Here is a 19,314-nt window from a genome sequence, read left to right on the forward strand (position 1 = left end):
TACCCTGCAATATCTCTGAGGTATACCTGTAGATTTTCTGGTAAGTAAGTAAATAGAATTTAAGCCACTAGAAAAGGTTGAGCAGGGGCTTAGTGTGACTCGGTCCACGGCAGCATCTCTCCTGTTGTATAAGTTTAAAAGAAGTCACAAAAGCAATAGACGCCTCTCTCTTGCAACACACACATCTGGTTCATCCCAGGGGATTCTCTCTCTCAGTCTTCTTAACTCTTTTTCCTACCACGTGTGCTGCAGCAAGCGCTTGCGTGGCTCTCTGCAGGAGACTGTGACTCAGGCACCAGGGTTTCAGTCCCTTAGAACTCAAAAACCAGAGGCAGTGTTTGCTGAGCTCAGCTGTTATCTCTTTATTAGGAAAGCACCCACACCACATTCTTGGAAATTACTGGAATTTTATTTGCCTCAGGCTTATGACTTGCAACCAAAGACATTGTGCAAAGAAAGCAAAGATTAAGTACACTTGAGGGAAAAGGAGACAATACACATGGGTAACACAGGAGCTCAGGTTGACAAAGGAAGCCATCCATTACACTAGATAGATTGCAATATTCAATAGCGATTTCAACAAAACTTGTCTTTTAAATCAAGAGCGAAAAATTAAGCAATGTTTACAGTAGACATAATTTTTTCAGATCATAGAGCATAAAATGGAAAAATGTCTATGTAGGTGAAGTCTAACTACTGTACATTTATCGCCTATTAAAGTTGCTTATATGTACCACAGTGTAAAAAAAAAAAAAAAAAAAAAACCCAGAACAAATAAAAACCTTGAAAATTGCCTGATGAAAAATAAAATAACCAGTGGCTTTTAATGGCTTTTCCTGGTTATTAGTGCTACAAAAAAACAAAAAAAAAACTTCTCATCTGAACAGGTGATAAAACCAGGCACAATCAAACCGTTACCAAGACCCACCCATAGAAATATACTATCCACCCACATATTTTTCCATCAAAAGCTTTTCTGTTTGTTTTAATCTTTGAGGCCCATTTGGTCACAATATGTTACAAAGATTTGTGTATGAGTGTGTGTTTCTTTACACCATGATATCATATGTTTGTCTGGCACTATCCTAAAGCTAGCTTATAGATGATAATGATATAGAAACAACCCAGTGCCCATATGACAAATGAACTCACTGAGTGGAGACGAGAGAGGGGAGGAGTTCAGTTCTACCAAGAAAAAAATGTCCACACTGATCACTCATCATCAGTCCCACTTGCTTCTGACTGTTCCTAAAAGTAAAAATAAGATAAGAAAGCCAATAAGCCATGAAGATGCGATGTAGAAAAGAAATGACATTTTGGAAACAGTTAACCCTCCCAGTAAAGAGGCATCAACAGCCTCTATGCGGAACAGGGGAGCTCCTACTTGGAAATCCCAAAGCAATGCCCGCCGTCTATGCCAGTGTTTTGCTCTATTGCACTTGGGCGTGGAAAGTTCATGGCTGTTGATTTCTAATTTTAGCACTACGTTTTTAGAAAATTCACGGGAGAGAAAAATGCCATGCATTTGCTGTCTACTTAAAGGAAACATTGGATTTTAAATGTATTTGAAGATGCTTGTGTCGAGGGTTAAAGGCTGGGTGCTGTGGGATACGAATGCTGAACCTTTTCAACAGACCCAAATGGCAGCACGCTGAAGGAAAATCAAACTAGCATAGGCGCTAACATGGAAAATTAACCTTCCAGAAAGAAAACAGAAGGGGGTGTGGGGTAGGGAACCTGAGGTCCTCTCGAAAGGGAAAGAAATAGAGGGCCCTTTAAAAGGCACTGTGTTAGAAGCTTGTGCCAGCACTGCTACCTTGTGGACCACAGAGTCAGGGACAGTGCACCAGAATGAATTAATGCTCTCTGGGTCTGAATTCAGCACTGATTTCTGTAATATGTTGAGAGTGACATCTGTCTTAGGATGCTAATATTAATAAGCACTGAATATGGTGCCCCCTGGAAAGGTCCTTATGTCAGGGCCTGGCTCCATCAGGCTCCCTGAATTTTTCAAATATTAAAATAACACCTCTAAGTACTTAAAGATGCATCTGGGTTTTCCGCACGGCACCTGAAATAGCAACTCAAACCCCAAACTAACTTTGACATCATCCCACTTTCTGTCCATGGAATCATTATTTCCTCTATATACTGCTGTATCCTAGGCACTATGCTGGGTGTTACGGATCTAAAATATTAACGAGCCGTGGGGAAAACTATTTGTAAGTAGGCACTGGGAAGATAAGAAAGGGGAAAAGGAAACCTGATTTAGTAAGTTTTTCACTTTTGAAGACTATTAAAAAGGCAGTAAACAAAACCCCAAATTCTTTGTTTTCAATCACGCAGCTCAGTTCACATCCCTCGACACCAAATCTTTACGTTTTCATTCCCGGGTAATGAAGCATAGAGGTTGGCAGGGGCCTGGGAGTACGAGAGGGAGACGGACGTGGAGAGAGCGTCCCGACCTCAAGGCAAGGCAGCCGCACTTACATTTCCATCCGGCTCTTCATCGCTGTCAAAATCGCTCACCACAGGTTTGGCTTTTCCTCGATTTGGCCTTTTCTTGCCTTTTCCTTTGTCCCGGCCTTTGTCATCTTTTTTATTGAGCTTGATTTTCACCTTAACAGATTTTGCTACAACAAAACCAAAACACACAGCAATGAGGAATCAATCACAGGGAAATCTTTTTTTTTTTTTTTTAACATCTTTATTGGAGTATAATTGCTTTACAATGGTGTGTTAGTTTCTGCTGTATAACAAAGTGAATCAGTTATACAGATACTTATGTTCCCATATGTCTTCCCTCTTGCGTCTCCCTCCCTCCCACACTCCCTATCCCACCCCTCCAGGTGGTCACAAAGCACCGAGCTGAGGCGCCTACCTGCAGGTGACAAACCCAACAACCCCGAGTGCCCTGAACATTCTCGACTGATTCAAGCCTGTTCTCCATTGTCCTAGTTAGCACCCCTTTCACTTGCATACATGTCTAAGTTTGCATGATAAGTTACACAGTCACCCTAAATGGGCAACAAAAAGGAATGAGGTTCCAGAGGGAAGCTGGGCTGGGTCCTTTCCAGGTCTCCTAATGGATGAACAGGGATCTTCCTAATCAGGACAGCAAGGGTTGCCTTACCTACTGCGTGGATGGGTGTGGGCATTTTAAATTTTTCATTAAAAAAATATTTTTTTATAATGAATTTTTATTGGAGTACAGTTGCTGTACAGTGTTGTGTTAGTTTCTACTGTACAGCAAAGTGAATCAGCTCTATGTATACATACATCCCCTCTTTTTTGGATTTCCTTCCCACTTAGGTCACCACAGAGCACTGAGTAGAGTTCCCTGAGCTATACAGTAGGTTCTCTTCAGTTATATACTTTATACATAGTATCAATAGTGTATATATATATCGATCCCAATCTCCCAGTTCATCCCAGCCCCCCTCCCCCCCTTGGTGTCCATACGTTTGTTCTCTACATCTGTCTCTATTCCTGTTTTGCAAATAAGATCATCTATACCATTTTTCTAGATTCAGTATATACGCGTTAATATACGATATTTGTTTTTCTCTTTCTGACTTACTTCACTCTGTATGACAGTCTCTAGGTCCATCCACATCTCTGTAAATGACCCAATTTCATTCCTTTTTATGGCTGAGTAATATTCCATTGAATGGCCATCATTGAAAAAATCTACAAGCAATAAATGCTGGACAATGTGTGGAGAAAAGGGAACCCTCTTGCACTGTTGGTGGGAATGTAAACTGATACAGCCACTATGGAGAACAGTATGGAGGTTCCTTCAGAAACCAAAAATAGAACTACCATACGACCCAGCAGTCCCACTGCTGGGCATATACCCAGAGAAAACCATAATTCCAAAAGACACATGCACCCCAATGTTCACTGCAGCACTATTTACAATAGCCAGGACACAGAAGCAACGTAAATGTCCATCAACAGAGGAATGGGCATTTTTTGAAACAGAACTTTGACATTAAAAAGTATACATAAGTGTAAAAGGTTTAAAAAAAAATCCAATGATTTTTACTGTGTAAATAACTTCAGTTGACTTAAAAAGAAAATTCATAGGTGGATATTTTTAACAGTACAGAAAGGTACAAAATGGAAAATAAAAACAAAACAAAACAAATGAATTTGAAAGGTTTCTTTCCCCATCTCTAGTCTCTCACCCTACAGTTCTCTTTCTGGTGGTTATTTCCAGAAAAAGAAGTATACCTCCATATTTGAAAATATATGCATCCATGTGTGTGTATGATTCTCTCTCTATTGATAGATGACATAAAATTCCATAAATTTCTATATAGAGAGATATAAAGGATTCAAGTATATACCCATACAAAAAGATGGCACCCACTTCCACTCTCACAGGGCTATTCTGAGGATAGAAATAAAAACACAAGGAAGAAAGAAGTCCAAGTGTTATACCACAGTGAGAGGTGCACATCCCAAGGTTCACAGAAAATCTGCTCCCTGGCATTGTTCTGGGACAGGTGTCCACAGGACAGCATTTTTAGGGATGGATGATGAAGTGACCAAGAATGAAAGTCTCTCATTCAAACCAGTTTTGTTAGAATATTATGTTTGGTGGGTCTCAAGGAACCTAGAAATAGATATTGTCACGGAGAGCATCAGATCCAGAAAGAATCTTAGAGATGATGAGAAATTTCCAGACTTCTTTTGTAAAGGGGAAGGACCCAAAAAACGTTTCCAGAAATGAGAATTACAGGCTAACAAATAAGATGAGAGCAGAGGTATTCTGAACTGAAGTGCCGGGGCAGCAAATGCCCTTCCCTCATCCCAAACAGGGCTGGCAAAAGGCTGGCAAATCCTAGTGCTCAAAACAGTATCCTACCTCAGGCTTCCATATATCATACCCAATGTCTACTGCTTAATAAGCTATAAGGTGGGGACTTGACAAAAAGACTGGGGATGCAAAAGTCTACCGATTTATGGAAATGCACGAAGCTGTGAAAACCTTTAAAAATTTAAAAAGTAATCTGGAGGGCTTCCCTGGTGGCGCAGTGCTTGGGAGTCCGCCTGCCGATGCAGGGGACACGGGTTCGGGCCCCGGTCCAGGAGGATCCCACATGCCGCGGAGCGGCTGGGCCCGTGAGCCATGGCCGCTGAGCCTGCGCGTCAGGAGCCTGTGCTCCGCAACGGGAGAGGCCGCAGCAGTGAGAGGCCCGCGTACAGCAAAAAAAAAAAAAAAAAAAAAAAAAGTAATCTGGAAAGAAAAAGTGAAATATCTTTCTCTACACAGGTGTGGCTCTTCCTGACACGGGAGTACAGGAAATCCATGGGAGGTGTGAAAGGGCAGAAGACTGTCAGTAAAGGTAAGAAAATACATCCTCGAGAACATAATCTAAATACTCACTGGAGTGTGGGACACTCAAAAGCTATCAGACTTTGTGAGTCAGTGGATATGCTCCTCCAAAAAACCCACCTGAAAGGCCGCCACGGGCAGCTAGACTAATCAACTGGACCATCAGATGGGCCCTTTAAACAGCATCCTAAGGCTTTATGACACCACTACACAGACATATGACAAGTTCCAGTTAACCAGGGTGGCAGGCAGAATAGTGATGGCGCCCAGAGACGTCCATGTCCTAATTCCCAGAACTTGTGAATATGTTACATTGCATGGCAAAAGGGATTCCACTGACCTTGAGATGGGGAGATTATCCTAGATTAACCGGGTAGGCTGGGCCCAATCTCATCACACGAGTCCTTCAAAGTGGAAGATGAGGTTCTGATTTAAGAAGGTGACACAGGAAGACCCTGAACTTACCTCTTCCCATGGACACACAGAATCTAAGGTATGTATGCAACAACCTCCTCTGAAAAAGACCTAAAAACTAGCTCAGTGACACCTACACATTGGACAAATGTGGAAAAACCTGCACTGAAGCAGGTAAGAAAGGCAGAGAGGCCGATACATAAACTCATGATAAATGCCATCCTTGGTGCAGTGACCCACAACTGGAAAGGAACTGAAAACCTGAAACTTCTCTAGGAGGGGTGAAGGTTTGAACCCCACATCAGGCACCCCGACTTTTAAGACTTGCACCTGAGGGATGCCTCCAAAACATCTAGCTTTGAAAACCAACAGGGCTTGGGTCCACAGGACCCACAGGGCTACAGCCAGTTCGGAAATGGCTCGTAAGAGTCTCACGCTCAGACTCACCTGCCCCAGGACCCAGCTCAAAGTCAGCTCATTGAGAGGCACCCAGGCTTCACATAAAAGAGGCTTATTTGCTTATCTTAAAGCATCAGCCTAGGGACGGGCATCTAAGTTAACCCGTATCTAAGGGCTGACCATCATCCCTTCCAGAGAACTTGGCAGAGGGGGGATGCTATCTTTGCACTCTCCCTCTGCCACACTCCAGAGCACTAGTGTCTCTTGGAGGGGAGCTTTTACACCCGCTCGGTGCCCTGGTTTTTGCAAGTGCAGCCCAGGGGATACCTTCAGATTGCCTGGTTCTGGTGGTCAGTGGGTCTTAGGCCTGTGGTCCCACTGGACTGTATATTTGCATACTTTAAAAAGCTGCTGCCTGAGGATCTGGCTTCCAATCAGCCTGAATCTAGGTATTGAGATCCTCCCTTCTAAGACACTGACTGACAGGTCTTGGCGCACCCTCAACTATTGGGAGCCACTACATGGAGGCTGCTTGGACAATCACAAAGGTGTGAGAGACAAGGAAGAGTCAGAGCAGAGGTTGAATGATAAAGTTTTTGTCTCCTACTGTGAGGCCACTCCCTTCAAGACTGGGAGAGATGGCTGTTTTATCAAATGAGAGAGTCAAGAAAAATAGAGAGAGGAATATGTTCCAAATGAAAGAACAAGATAAAAACCTCAGGAAAAAAGTCTTTAATGAAACAAAGATGAATGGCTTAGCTGGTTGACAGAATTAAAAATAATGGTCATAAAGATGCTCACTGAACTTGGGAGAAGAATGAATGCAAATAGTGAGAACTTCAAAGAGAAAACACAATTAACCCTTGAATAACATGGGGGTTAGGGGCGCCAAACCTCTGTGCAGTCAAAAATCTGTGTATAACTTTACAGTTGGCCCTCCGTATCTGGGGCTCTGCATACAAAGATTCAACCAACTGCAGATTGTATAGTACTGCTGTATGTATTTATTGAAAAACGAACAATCTGCCTCCAAGTGGACCCATGCAGTTCACACCTGTGTTGTTCAATGGCCAACTTTATAAGCAAGTACCAAATAGAAGTCACAGAGCTGAAGAATATGATAACTGAACTGAAAAGTACACTAGAGGGGTACAACAACAGACAAGATGAAGCAGAAGAGAGATCAGTAAACTCAAAGACAGGGCAGTGAGACTCATCCAATCAGAGCAGCAAAAAGAAAAGAATGAAACGGAGTGCAGATAACTTAAGGGACTTATGGCACAACATAAAGTGGACCAATATTCACACTGTAGGGCTCCCAGAAAGAGAAGAGAGAGAAAGGGGCATAAGACTTATTTGAAGAAATAATGGCTGAAATCTTCCCTCATCTGCAGAAGGAAATACAGCCAGATCCAGGAAGAGTCCCAAATAAGAGGGACCCACACTTAGACATACTACAATTAAAATGTCAAAACTTAAACACAAGAAGAGAACTGTAAAAGCAGCAAAAGAAAAACAACTTGTTACATACAAGGGCAACCCCCACCACCCCCCAGAAGACTATGGGTAGATTTTTAAGCAGAGACTTTGCAGTCCAGAAGTGAGTGGCACAGAACAGTCAAAATAGGGCTTCCCTGGTGGTGCAGTGGTTGAGAGTCCGCCTGCCGATGCGGGGGACACGGATTCATGCCCCAGTGCGGTTAGGCCTGTGAGCCATGGCCGCTGAGCCTGTGCTCTGCAACGGGAGAGGCCACAACAGTGAGAGGCCCGTGTACAGCACACACACAAAAACAACAACAACAAAAAAAACCAGTCAAAATACTGAAAGAAGAAAACTTCCAACCAAGAATATTCCACCTGGCAAACATATCATTCAGAATTGAAGGAGAGATAAAGAGTTTTCCAGATAACTAAAAGCTAAAGGAGTTCATCAAGAACTCCTGAATTTACAAGAAATGTTAAAGGGACTTACTTCAGTTAAAAAGAAAGGGTACTGATTAGCAACAAGAAAACACATAAAAGTATAAACCTCACTGGTAAAGTAAATATATAGTATATTTAGTGGATTAATCACTTCTAGAGCCAGACATAAGTAATATAGTTATTTTTACTACTTTTATCTTTTACTTTAACTATAACAATAAGTTAGTTAGAGGATACACAAGTATATTCACAAGTTAAAAAAATGTAAAATGTGTCATCAAAAACATAAAACAGAGGGAAGGAGTACAAACAAAGGTAGAGCTTTAGAATACATTCAAACTTAAGTTGTTATCAACTTGAAATAGACTCTTCTAAATATAAGTTATAACATGTAAGCCTCATGGTATCCACAAAGCAAAAACCTATAGTAGATACACAAAAGATAAAAAGTAGGGAGTCTAAGTAAACTACTAAAGAAGGTCATCAAATGACAAAGGAAGATAACAAAAGAAGAAAAACAGAACTACAAAACAGCCAGAAAACAATGAACAAAATGGCAATAAGTACATATCTATCAATTATTACTTTAAATGTAAATGGACTGAATTCTCCAGTCAAAAGACAAAGTGGCTGAATGGTTAAAAAACAAGACCAAGGGCTTCCCTGGTGGTGCAGTGGTTGAGAGTCTGCCTGCCGATGCAGGGGACACGGGTTTGTGCCCCGGTCCAGGAAGATCCCACATGCCGCGGAGCGGCTGGGCCCATGAGCCATGGCCGCTGAGCCTGCGCGTCCAGAGCCTGTGCTCCGCAATGGGAGAGGTCACGGCAGTGAGAGGCCTGTGTACCACAAAAAAAGACTCATTTCATGAGCCATGCCGCTGAGCCTGCGCGTCCAGAGCCTGTGCTCCGCAATGGGAGAGGTCACGGCAGTGAGAGGCCTGTGTACCACAAAAAAAGACTCATTTCAGCTTTAAAGACACACACTGCAACCGAGCAGATGGAAAAGGCAGTCCATGCAAACAGAAACCAAAAGAAAGCTGGGGCAGCTCTACTTGCATCAGACAAAAGAGACTTTAAAGACTGTAATAAGAGACAAAGAAGGGCATTACATAATAGCAAAGGGTCAATACAAAAGGAGGACATAACATTTATTAACAGACATGGAGGGAGAAATAGCAATACAACAATATTAGGGGACTTTAATCCCTTTCTTTCATTAATGGACAGATCATCTAGACAGAAAATCAGTATGAAAACACTGGCCTTAAATGACACACTAGACCAGAGGAACTTCACAGTTATATATGGAACGTTCCATTCAAAAGCAACAGAATACACATTCTTCTCAAGTGCACATGAAACATTCTCCAGGATAGATCATATGTGAGGCCTCAAAACAAGGCTTAATAAATTTAAGCAGATTGAAATATCAATAAGCCTTCTCAACCATAATGACATGAAACCAATCAATTACAGGAGGAAAACTGGAAAATTCACACTTATGGGGAGATTAAACAATGTGCTACTGAACCACCAATGGCTCAACAAGGAAACCAAAACAGTAAATTAAAAGATACCTTCAGACAAATGAAAATGGAAATCAAACATGCCAAAATTTACAGGATGCAGAAAAGTAACCCTAGAAGGGAAGTTCAGTGATAAATGCCTACACCAGGAAACAAAAATCTCAAATAAAACACCCTAACTTAATACTTCAAGGAACTACAAAAAGAAGAACAAATGAAGTCCAAACTTAGTTGATGGAAGGAAACAGAAAAGAGCAAACTGGAAACAAACAAGCAACAACAACAACAAAATAGAGAGTAAAAAGACAATAGAAAAGATCAATGAAACTAAGGGCCGGTTCTTTGACAAGATTAAAAAAAAATGGACAAATCTTTAGCTACACTCACTAAGAAGAAAAGAGAGGACTCAAATAAAATCACTAATGATCGAGGGGATGTTACAACTGTTATCAGAGAAATGCAAAGAATCACGAAAGACTACTATGAACGATTATGTGCCAACAAATCATACAACCTAGAAAAAAACAAATTTGTAGAACCAAACAACCTACCAGGACTGCATCACAAAGAAAACAGAAAAAGACCAATTACTAGTAAGGGAATTGAGTCCACAGTCAAAAGCCTCCCATTAGACAAAAGTCCAATACCAGATGGCATCACTGGTGAATTCTGCCAAACATTTAAAGAAGAATTAGAATGAATACCTATCCTTTTCAAATTTTTGCCAAAAAAACCCCAAAAACAAACAAACAAAAAAAACAGAAGAGGAGGGGACACTTCCAAACTCATTTTACAAGGCTAGCATTATGCTGGTACCAAAACCAGACAAGAAGACTGCAAGCGAAGAAAATTATAGGCCAATATCCCTGATGAACGTAGATGCCAAAATCCCCAACAAAATATTAGCAAACTGAATTCAACAATACATTAAAAGAATCATATACCATAATTAAGTGGGATTTCTTCCAGGGATGCAAGTTGGTTCAACATCAATATATCAATCAATATGATACAACACATTAACAGAATGAAGGCTAAAACGTATAATGATCATCTCAGTAAAATGGTACATATGAACTTATTTACAAACCAGAAATAGAGTCACAGATGTAGAAAACAAACTTATGGTTACCAGCGGGGAAAGGGGGTGGAGGGATAAACTGGGAGACTGGGATTGACATATGATCCAGCAATCCCACTCCTGGGCACATTTTCCTGGAGAAAACCATAATTATCTGAAAATACACATGCACCCCGATGTTCACTGCAGCACTATTTACAGTAGCCAGGACATGGAAGCAACCTAAGTGTCCATCCACAGAGGAATGGATAAAGAAGATGGGGTACATATACACAATGGAATACTACTCAGCCATAAAAAGAACACAATAATGCCATTTGCAGTGACATGGATGGACCTAGAGATTATCATACTAAGTGAAGTAAGTCAGACAAAGACAAATATCATGACGTTGCTTATATGTGGAATCTAAAAAAGTGATACAAATGAGCTTATTTACAAAACAGAAACAGACCCACAGACTTAGAAGACAAACTTACGGATACCAAAGAAGAAAAGTGGCAGGGCCGGGGGGGGGGGGCAGTGGGGGGGAAATTAGGAGGTTGGGATTAACACATACACACTACTGTATATAAAATAGATAATCAACAAGGACCTACTGTACAGCACAGGAAGCTCTACTCAGTATTCTGTAATAACCTATATGGGAAAAGAATCTGTAAAAGAATGGATACACGTATAACTGAGTCACTTCACTTTACGCATGAAACGAACACAACATTGTAAATTGACTACACTTGGGCTTCCCTGGTGGCGCAGTGGTTGAGAGTCCGCCTGCCGATGCAGGGGACGCGGGTTCGGGCCCCGGTCCGGGAGGATCCCACATGCCGCGGAGCGGCTGGGCCCGTGATCCATGGCCGCTGAGCCTGCGCGTCCGGAGCCTGTGCTCCGCGACGGGAGAGGCCGCAGCAGTGAGAGGCCCGCGTGCCAGGAAACAAACAAACAAAAAAAGTGTGCCTCATAAATCGACTATACTCCAATACAAAATAAACATTTTTAAAAATTAAAAAAAGGACATTTGCGACAACATGGATGGACCGTAAGGGCTTTTATGCCAAGTGAAATAAGTCAGTGAAAGACAGATTCTGTATGATCTCGCTTATATGTGAAATTAAAAAAAAAAAAAAGAAGAAAACAACTGAACTCACCAGATACAGAGAACAGATAGATAGGGTGGCTGCCAGAGGTGGGGTGGGAAATGGGTGCAGGGAATCCAAAGGTATAAATATCCAGTTATAAAATAAGTAAGTCGTGGGGTTTAAGGTACAGCATGGTGAGTATAATTAATAACACTGTAGTGCATATTTGAAAGTTGCCAAGAGAGTAGATCTTCAAAGTTCCCGTCACAGGAAAAAATGTTTTTCTATGTGTGGTGATGGATGTTAACTAGCTTTAGGTGTGGTCATTTCCCAATATAGACATATATCGTATCATTATGCTGTGTATCTGAACCTATTATCATATGTCAATTATACCTCAACAGCAAAAATAAATGTGGATGAAGAGGAGGCCAAAGAGAGGGTCAATGAGATGCAACATGAGAAAGAGACACAAGGAAGTGGATTCTCCCCTGGAGCCCCGACAAAGGAAGGCAGGCTGGTGACACCTTGGTTTTGGCCCAGAGAGACCCACAGCAAACCCGTGACCTACAGGGCTGTGAGATAATAAATGTAAGTTGTATTGAGGCACTAAGTTTGTGGTAATTTGTTAGAGCGGCCATAGAAAGTTAACATACCAAGTCTCCGGAGAGATTAGAGCAAACGTATCTCAACTGATAGCTGGGATAAGAAGGTAGCTATTTGAAAACAGATTAGAAATCTCGCTCTAAAACAAGGAAACGTTTAGCTAAGATACGCTTTTGTAGACTAAAACATCAAATGCTAGGATATTAAAACTAGGGAGTAAACATATGAAACTGAAAAAGGTTAAATTAATACTTAAAAGGCAGAATCACTAAAAAGAATAATACTGAGAACAGATGAGGGTATGGGGAAACAGACATGTACGTACACCGCTGACAAAGATATCAACTCCATTCTGTGCAGCAATATGTATGCATCAGATGTTTTCACAGTGTGTGCAGTCGTTTATGGGTTAGAATTTTCAGGAGAGCATTATTTGGATTGAGATTACTATGTTTTGGTACACTCATTAATGGATGTTAATATATGTATTGCTGTACTATACTTTTATGAACAAAATATTTATGTATATAAAAACACTGGAAGGCAACTGGACTTAAAGGTATATTGGGTGATGGAATTATACAAATTTTCCTTTCTTAAAAATATTTTCTAAGCTGTCTGTACTAAGTATGTAATTAGAAACAAATCTAATAAAAATGGTAAAGCATATCTAAACTGTTTTACATAGAAGACTACAAACTACTAGGATTTATTACTTTGCGAGGAGGTATGGGGTGAAAACTTCATTAGGTAAGAAGAAATTTTAGACTTTTCAAGGCAGCCATAACCTCTGAAATATGATACTTGCCTTGGGTGCAAAGTTTAAGAGGGCACCAAAACTCGGTAATCGAGATAAATACTATTCAGTGCGATGTTTTAAAAACTCACAACTCATGCCAAACAGAGCCATAATGAGTAAAATATCAAGATAAAGACAGGATCAGTATCTGATCCATGATGGACAAAATGGACCACAGTTTGACAATTATCTTCTAAAGCAGTGATTCTCAAAGTGTGGTCCTGGGTCCAGTCACATCAGCGTCCCCTGTGAACCTGTTAGAAAGGCCGACTCTCAGACCCTTCCGCAGGCTACTGAATCAGAAACTCAGGGGTGGACGCCAGCAATCACCCAGGTTAGAGAACCACTCTGCTAGGTTAACAGATAGGTGGTATCAACAGCCATGCTGGTAGAAAACGTATACTACACTGATTTCCAAAGGCAACATTCCGTGTTTGCTGTGAGCCTGGCCACGTGCTAAGCCCTTCGCATGACTGGGGACACATTTAGTACTTCCGTTTCACAGAGGAGGAGACTGGGCTCAAGCAGGGTTAAGTATACGGCCTGGGGTTGCCCAGCTAAGGACACGAGAGACCACAAGACCTGGAGTCCAGATGTGCCTGACTCCAATGTCTGCTCTCTTGGCATCTGTGGAAACAGCGATGCAGGTGGCCAGGGCCAAACCAGTGCAGAAACCACATGGACTCACCCTCTGACTCTGACTCGTCTTCCTCTTCCTCGTCCTCGTCTTCGTTGCTCTCGTCCTCACTCTCTTCTTCTTTGGCAATTTTCTGCCGAGCACTCTTGAACACCGACTGTAAGACGATGGAGTCTTCGTAGATCTGAAGGGTCAAAGTGGCACCTGTTAAAAACCTGAAGCTGAGGGCCCGAGACTCACCATCGCAGCACATGCTCTTTTCTTCCGTGTGCCACACACCAGCATTATTTTACATGAATTTTAGCAGAAACATCAACGTTATTGTCTATGCCTGCAGGAAAACACCAAACTCAAATCTACAGACATCATCTTACAGGAAAAGTCCACATGCAGTTGAAATGATTTCAGAGAGTGTGTGTGTGCGCGCGTGTGTGTTGTGTGTGTGCGCATGCTTGGGAGGGAAGGGAGGGCTTCAATACGATGCCCTCCCATTTGTATTTAAAAAAACGATTTCTTATTTAAGTTGTTCCATCAAACACTGTGGTAAAGCAACCTTTTTTAAAAAATGCAATTCTCCTAACAAAATGGAGGCTATTATTTGTTACTGAGTTTATCAGTACCAGCCAATACTTATTGCAATCAGTGCTTTCTCGCTAGTGGATGCACCTATCTGAGCATAGCCCTGGGTAGTTGCTGAGAGAGAGAGAAAGTTCAAAAATGGTCCGTTTTCTCAAAAAACTAAAAATAGAAGTACCATATGATCCAGCAATGCCGATTCTAGATATATACCCAAAGGAACTGAAAGCAGGGTCTTGAAGAGATACATGCACGCCCATGTTTACAGCAGCACTATTCACAGGAGCCAAGAGGGAGAAGCACACCCAATGTCCATCGACAGAGGGAGGAAGAAACAAAACGAGTTCTACCCAAACCGTGGAGTATTATTCAGCCTTAAAAAGGAAAGAAATCCTGTTGCAGCCTACACAACATGGATGAACTTTTGAGGACTTGATGCTAGGTGAAATAAGCCATTCACAAAAAGACAAACACTGAGTGCTGATCTGCTTATATGAGCTATATCTAGAGGAGTCAAATTCGTAGAAATAGAACGTAGAATGGTGTCTGGCAGAATGATTACAGAGTTTTAGTTGTACAAGGTGAAAGTGTTCTGGAGATCTGTTGCAGAATAATGAAAATATACTCCACACTACTGAGCTGTACACTTAAAAATGGTGAAGATGACACACTGGGATGGGGCCACTGGGGCAGAATTTGCCAGGGACACTAGAGCTGAGCTGGATATTAAGGGTGAGGAGGGTCCCACCAGGGATCATGAGAAAGGAGACGGCCTTTTTAGAAAAGGAGAGCAAGGAGAAAAGTGGGGAGGCCAAAGTAAAAAAGATGCATCTGGGATGGTGCCATTGCCAATTTCCTGGTTATGACATGGGACGATGTTACTATCCTGGGACGATGTCAAGGCTCTCTCTGTATTCATATTCTTTCCTACAACTGCATGTGTATCTGGGGAAGCCGGTGTTTATGGACCATGAACCGTTACTGGACCACGAACTGTTTAGGTTGAGGAACAGCAGGAAATGAGGCCAAAGAGTTAGTCTATGACTTTAGAAAGCGAACTACAGCGATTAAATTCATTCTAGAATTTAACAGTACATGGGGAAGCTCGAAGCTTGGTGGGCAGTAGATGGACAGGATAAAAAGGTGGTTACAGAAAGATCGGCCTGCATCCGGGAGGGCCTCGGAGGGAAGCCAGTCAAGAGGTCATTTGTCACCCCAGTTCAGGGGTGAGGCAGTGGGTGTCGGCAGACAGGGAGGCTGTCTGGGACGGGGTGTAAATCATAATGTTGCCACAGTCCTATAAAGAACCCCCAAATCTATCCACAAACTGTAAGCGGTCATTCATAAAAGACTTGCTTGTTGACGCTTTATATTTACTCTCTGCATCCTAGTTTTCACCTTACATTTCTTTGAAAAAGGCTTTGCTTTCACGACCTATTGTTTTGGTCAAAATAATACTTCTATTAACTCCCATTAACTGGAAAGGTTTGGTCTGTTCAAGGCACATTCTGAGGAGTCCCACATTCTCCAGTTTAGTGACTGGAATTGACATGAAGATAAAAACAAGTCCAGTCCGGAAAGAGGCTTGACTCTGCATTGGCTGGCAGACACACTGACCTCTCTTCTGGTTCTTTCTGCCTCATGGGTATGAGAGCATAGATAGGAAAAGGGGAGTCCCTACAAAAGGTGAGTGGAATTGAGGTGTAATTCAAGTGAAAGTGTCCTCGGCCAGCTTAGTTATTTTCATAGTGTCACTTACTCTTACACTTGCCAACTACAGAGGAGTGAAGAGAATTGCAATTGACCTGATAAAAAGCATTTTTGTAACAAATTAGAGGCGATGGTTATTTTTTCTATATATTTTTTGTTTTAAAACAAAACAGCAGTTTCGGCTCCTGATGCAAAGCTTACAATCAGAAAACCCAAGGTAAGTATAACCAAATACACCACCATCTCTGTAAAGGCAAAAACTACCTCTAGCTTTTAAGCATTACATTAAGTTATTAACTTAAATTCCTCCTCTGATTAAAAGCCAAGCCTTTAAGGGAAGCACAAGTAGGAACTAGCATAGCTATGGTACAAAGGAGCTGGCATTAATGTGAAAATGCCAAAGCCTCAACTGACTTACATAGGTAGCATGGAAATATAGGCTTTTATCTTTCCTTTTCTTCTGCCAGGATAGTAGCGACGGTAGCAAATGAAAAATTTTACTTAAAAGAACAAAGCATGTTTAAGGTTAAACATGTCTCACCTGGGATCCCTCCAAGTTGAACGTCTGAGCATTGTGACAGAGAAGCATGACGTCTTTCTCCAGGTCACCCAGGCTTCGGTACTTATGATTACGGATTCTTTCCTGATGCAAATTTTGGATAAAACACAGGAAAGTTGGGGAGGGCGGTGGTGGAAATACAACAATCATTACTTGGTTAACAAAGCCTGACTTTCCATTTGTCTTCCCAGTAGACAGTCCTGCCAGGGAGGTGGGACTACACAACTCCAGGGGGTGTCATAAACAGAGACCACCCTCCCACGCGTATTCCTTTCCTGTAAGGGGGAGTAAGGAGCATATGATGGGAACCAGGAAGAGCAGTGGGATCCAGGAAGGAGTCTGAAACTTTTCAAATAAAATGCAATATAGGGCATCCCTGCTGGCGCAGTGGTTGGGAGTCCGCCTGCCGATGCAGGGGACACGGGTTCGTGCCCCGGTAGGGGAGGATTCCACGTGCCACAGAGCGGCTAGGCCCGTGAGCCACGGCCGCTGAGCCTGCGCGTCCGGATCCTGTGCTCCGCAACGGGAGAGGCCACAACAGTGAGAGGCCCACGAACCGCAAAAAAAAAAAAAGGCAATATAATCAATACGAGCTCTCAGTATATTGATTTCATAACATACATTTAAAGGCACAAGAACATCCCGACCTTTTTAGTGCCAAGCCCTGGATGGGTGTCAGTGGCAGTCAGATAGGTTACCACTGTCAAGCCCTAACTGTAATCATTTCAATGAATTTACACTTCTGCTTTATTTACTTAAAAAATAAAGTGCGTAAACAAAAGATCTACCTTTATTTTTTTGAAATCCACCGGTTTCCTAATTAATTCATAGTATTCTGGTAATTCTTTTCTTGAAGGTAACTGAATGAAGACTTCACTGAGCTGTCGCCCTGAACTGTAGGGGGGCAGGGGAGAAACGAACAAAAACATAACAGATCATGCACTACAGAGAAAAACTTGTATTTTATTTCAGAAAAATGTCAAAAAAGCAAATGACATCCCATGCATATAAACATGGGGCTCTTCAAATCAAAGAAAATCCTACAACTGTATGGGAGATCAATGCCCCCAGTGCTAACTTCAAAATGACATTAGAATACCAATAGATCTCCACTTCTGTCATACATATGGGAAGGCCACTGTGGATTTCTCTTTCAGAGTGAACCTCTCTTCAGTTTGATACAAATATTTAAAGTGTCCCATTCCACCAAAAATTCCATTTCTAAATGAGCAGTAATTGAGTTGGTTAAAAAAAAAAATACTGACTTTATTTCCATATCCCTTTGTTTTCAAATCCACTTTATATTCAGAAAATAATGTGTTAGAATATACTCTGGAAACTCAAATGAAAAGCTTTCGTATGTACCAGGGACTATCTTTTCAGTCTTACTCCTCTTAGGGCATTTTTCCACACTGTGAACTACACAAACCTTTATGATTATTTGCCAGTGGAACCCCTTCATCTTGCCTGACTTCATTTTGTGTGTGTGGAGTCATTTGTGCTGAAAAGAACAAACATATTTAGCAAGTGTGGCTGCCTCATGTTCCTGGGATCAGTGCTATACCCTCCCCGCAAATTCATGGTAGCTTTACTTGAAAGCACATTTAGTAGCAACGAACGCTTAGCATTTTGTAACTCTGAGAAACAGACTATAAAGCAATGTAAGCATTTAACATCACTTAATGTTAGAGGCAGACATGGTCAAAGGAACCAGATATTCGTAATTTAGGTTCAGGACCCTAATATCTGACTCAGCCTATCCAGATCAATAACAGCTCGGGAGATACAGTACAGTCATTTTTCACAAAAATCTCCTGTCCCTTATGATGCCATCTCTACTTCCTTTGTGAAGGCAGAACTATTAAAAACAAAACAAAACAAACCCCATAAATCGCTGCCAGGTAAATTTTGGAAGGTGATTGTAGGAGTGTGTGAGAATGCTAGAAGCAGCGGCAGAGGATGAGTGACAATATGCTGTTTTAATCTATAGTCCTAGTCATATAATTAAAAAATAATCATAATGACACTTATCATAAAAAAGGCATGCGCAGTAACTCAAATGGTTGCCTAGCAACCAGTGGGGAAAAATGCTGAAGTGCAAAGGGGCCTGCATAAATTAACTGAAAACCCTGTCAAAGGGATGGGCGAGTTTTTCTGTGATGCTGGGTCAGTGTTTTGCTTTATTTTATTTTTTAATGCACATATGGGCCTCATGAATACTAAAACCAGGGGCCAACACAAGAGGCATAAGAAGACTGCAGTTTAATAGGAAACTGGATTTTAAGATTATCATGGCAAGAACCAAGGTGTTCTCTTACCCTCTGCCACCCCTACCCGCCCCCAACCCCTTCCAGGTTGAGAAATGCATTTGTACCGCCATAAATTATACCACACAGTATATGACAAAAACTGTTTCATCTGCTATCACCTTCAGCATAGGGCCACAATCTCTGGTCTGTTTTTCTTTCTCCCATTCTGAGACTTAAAAAGACAAACATTTCACCTGTCTGTAAATGAATCTCTGAAAGGCCATAAGAGGAATTTATATATTCATTTTTCTATTTGTATCAGTGACTTCTTTATAATTAGCATTCTCTATACCCTAGCAACAGAGAGTCAGACCTCTTTGTGATTCGGGATTTAACAGCTGACCCTCAATGAC

General features: G+C 41.6%; 1 protein-coding gene across 2 annotated transcripts in view; it reads right to left on the reverse strand.

The window, feature by feature from the left end:
* Nucleotides 1–354: 354 nt before the first annotated feature.
* Nucleotides 355–19,314, reverse strand: part of SMARCA2 (SWI/SNF related BAF chromatin remodeling complex subunit ATPase 2) — a 161,112-nt gene continuing 142,152 nt past the window's right edge. Inside the window, exons 4-8 of one of the 2 annotated variants that reach the window (XM_007466756.1) lie at nt 17,441–17,546; nt 16,635–16,736; nt 13,859–13,991; nt 2,491–2,633; nt 355–1,248 (exon numbers count right to left, since the gene is read on the reverse strand). In XM_007466756.1, the coding sequence (XP_007466818.1) occupies nt 1,213–1,248; nt 2,491–2,633; nt 13,859–13,991; nt 16,635–16,736; nt 17,441–17,546 (520 nt within the window). In that variant the 3' untranslated portion in view covers nt 355–1,212. The remainder of the gene's footprint in view (nt 1,249–2,490; nt 2,634–13,858; nt 13,992–16,634; nt 16,737–17,440; nt 17,547–19,314) is intronic. The other variant, XM_007466755.1, reaches the window with a different exon arrangement.

Source organism: Lipotes vexillifer, unplaced genomic scaffold (assembly GCF_000442215.2).
Source record: "Lipotes vexillifer unplaced genomic scaffold, Lipotes_vexillifer_v1.1 scaffold948, whole genome shotgun sequence".
Classification (NCBI taxonomy): domain Eukaryota; kingdom Metazoa; phylum Chordata; class Mammalia; order Artiodactyla; family Lipotidae; genus Lipotes; species Lipotes vexillifer.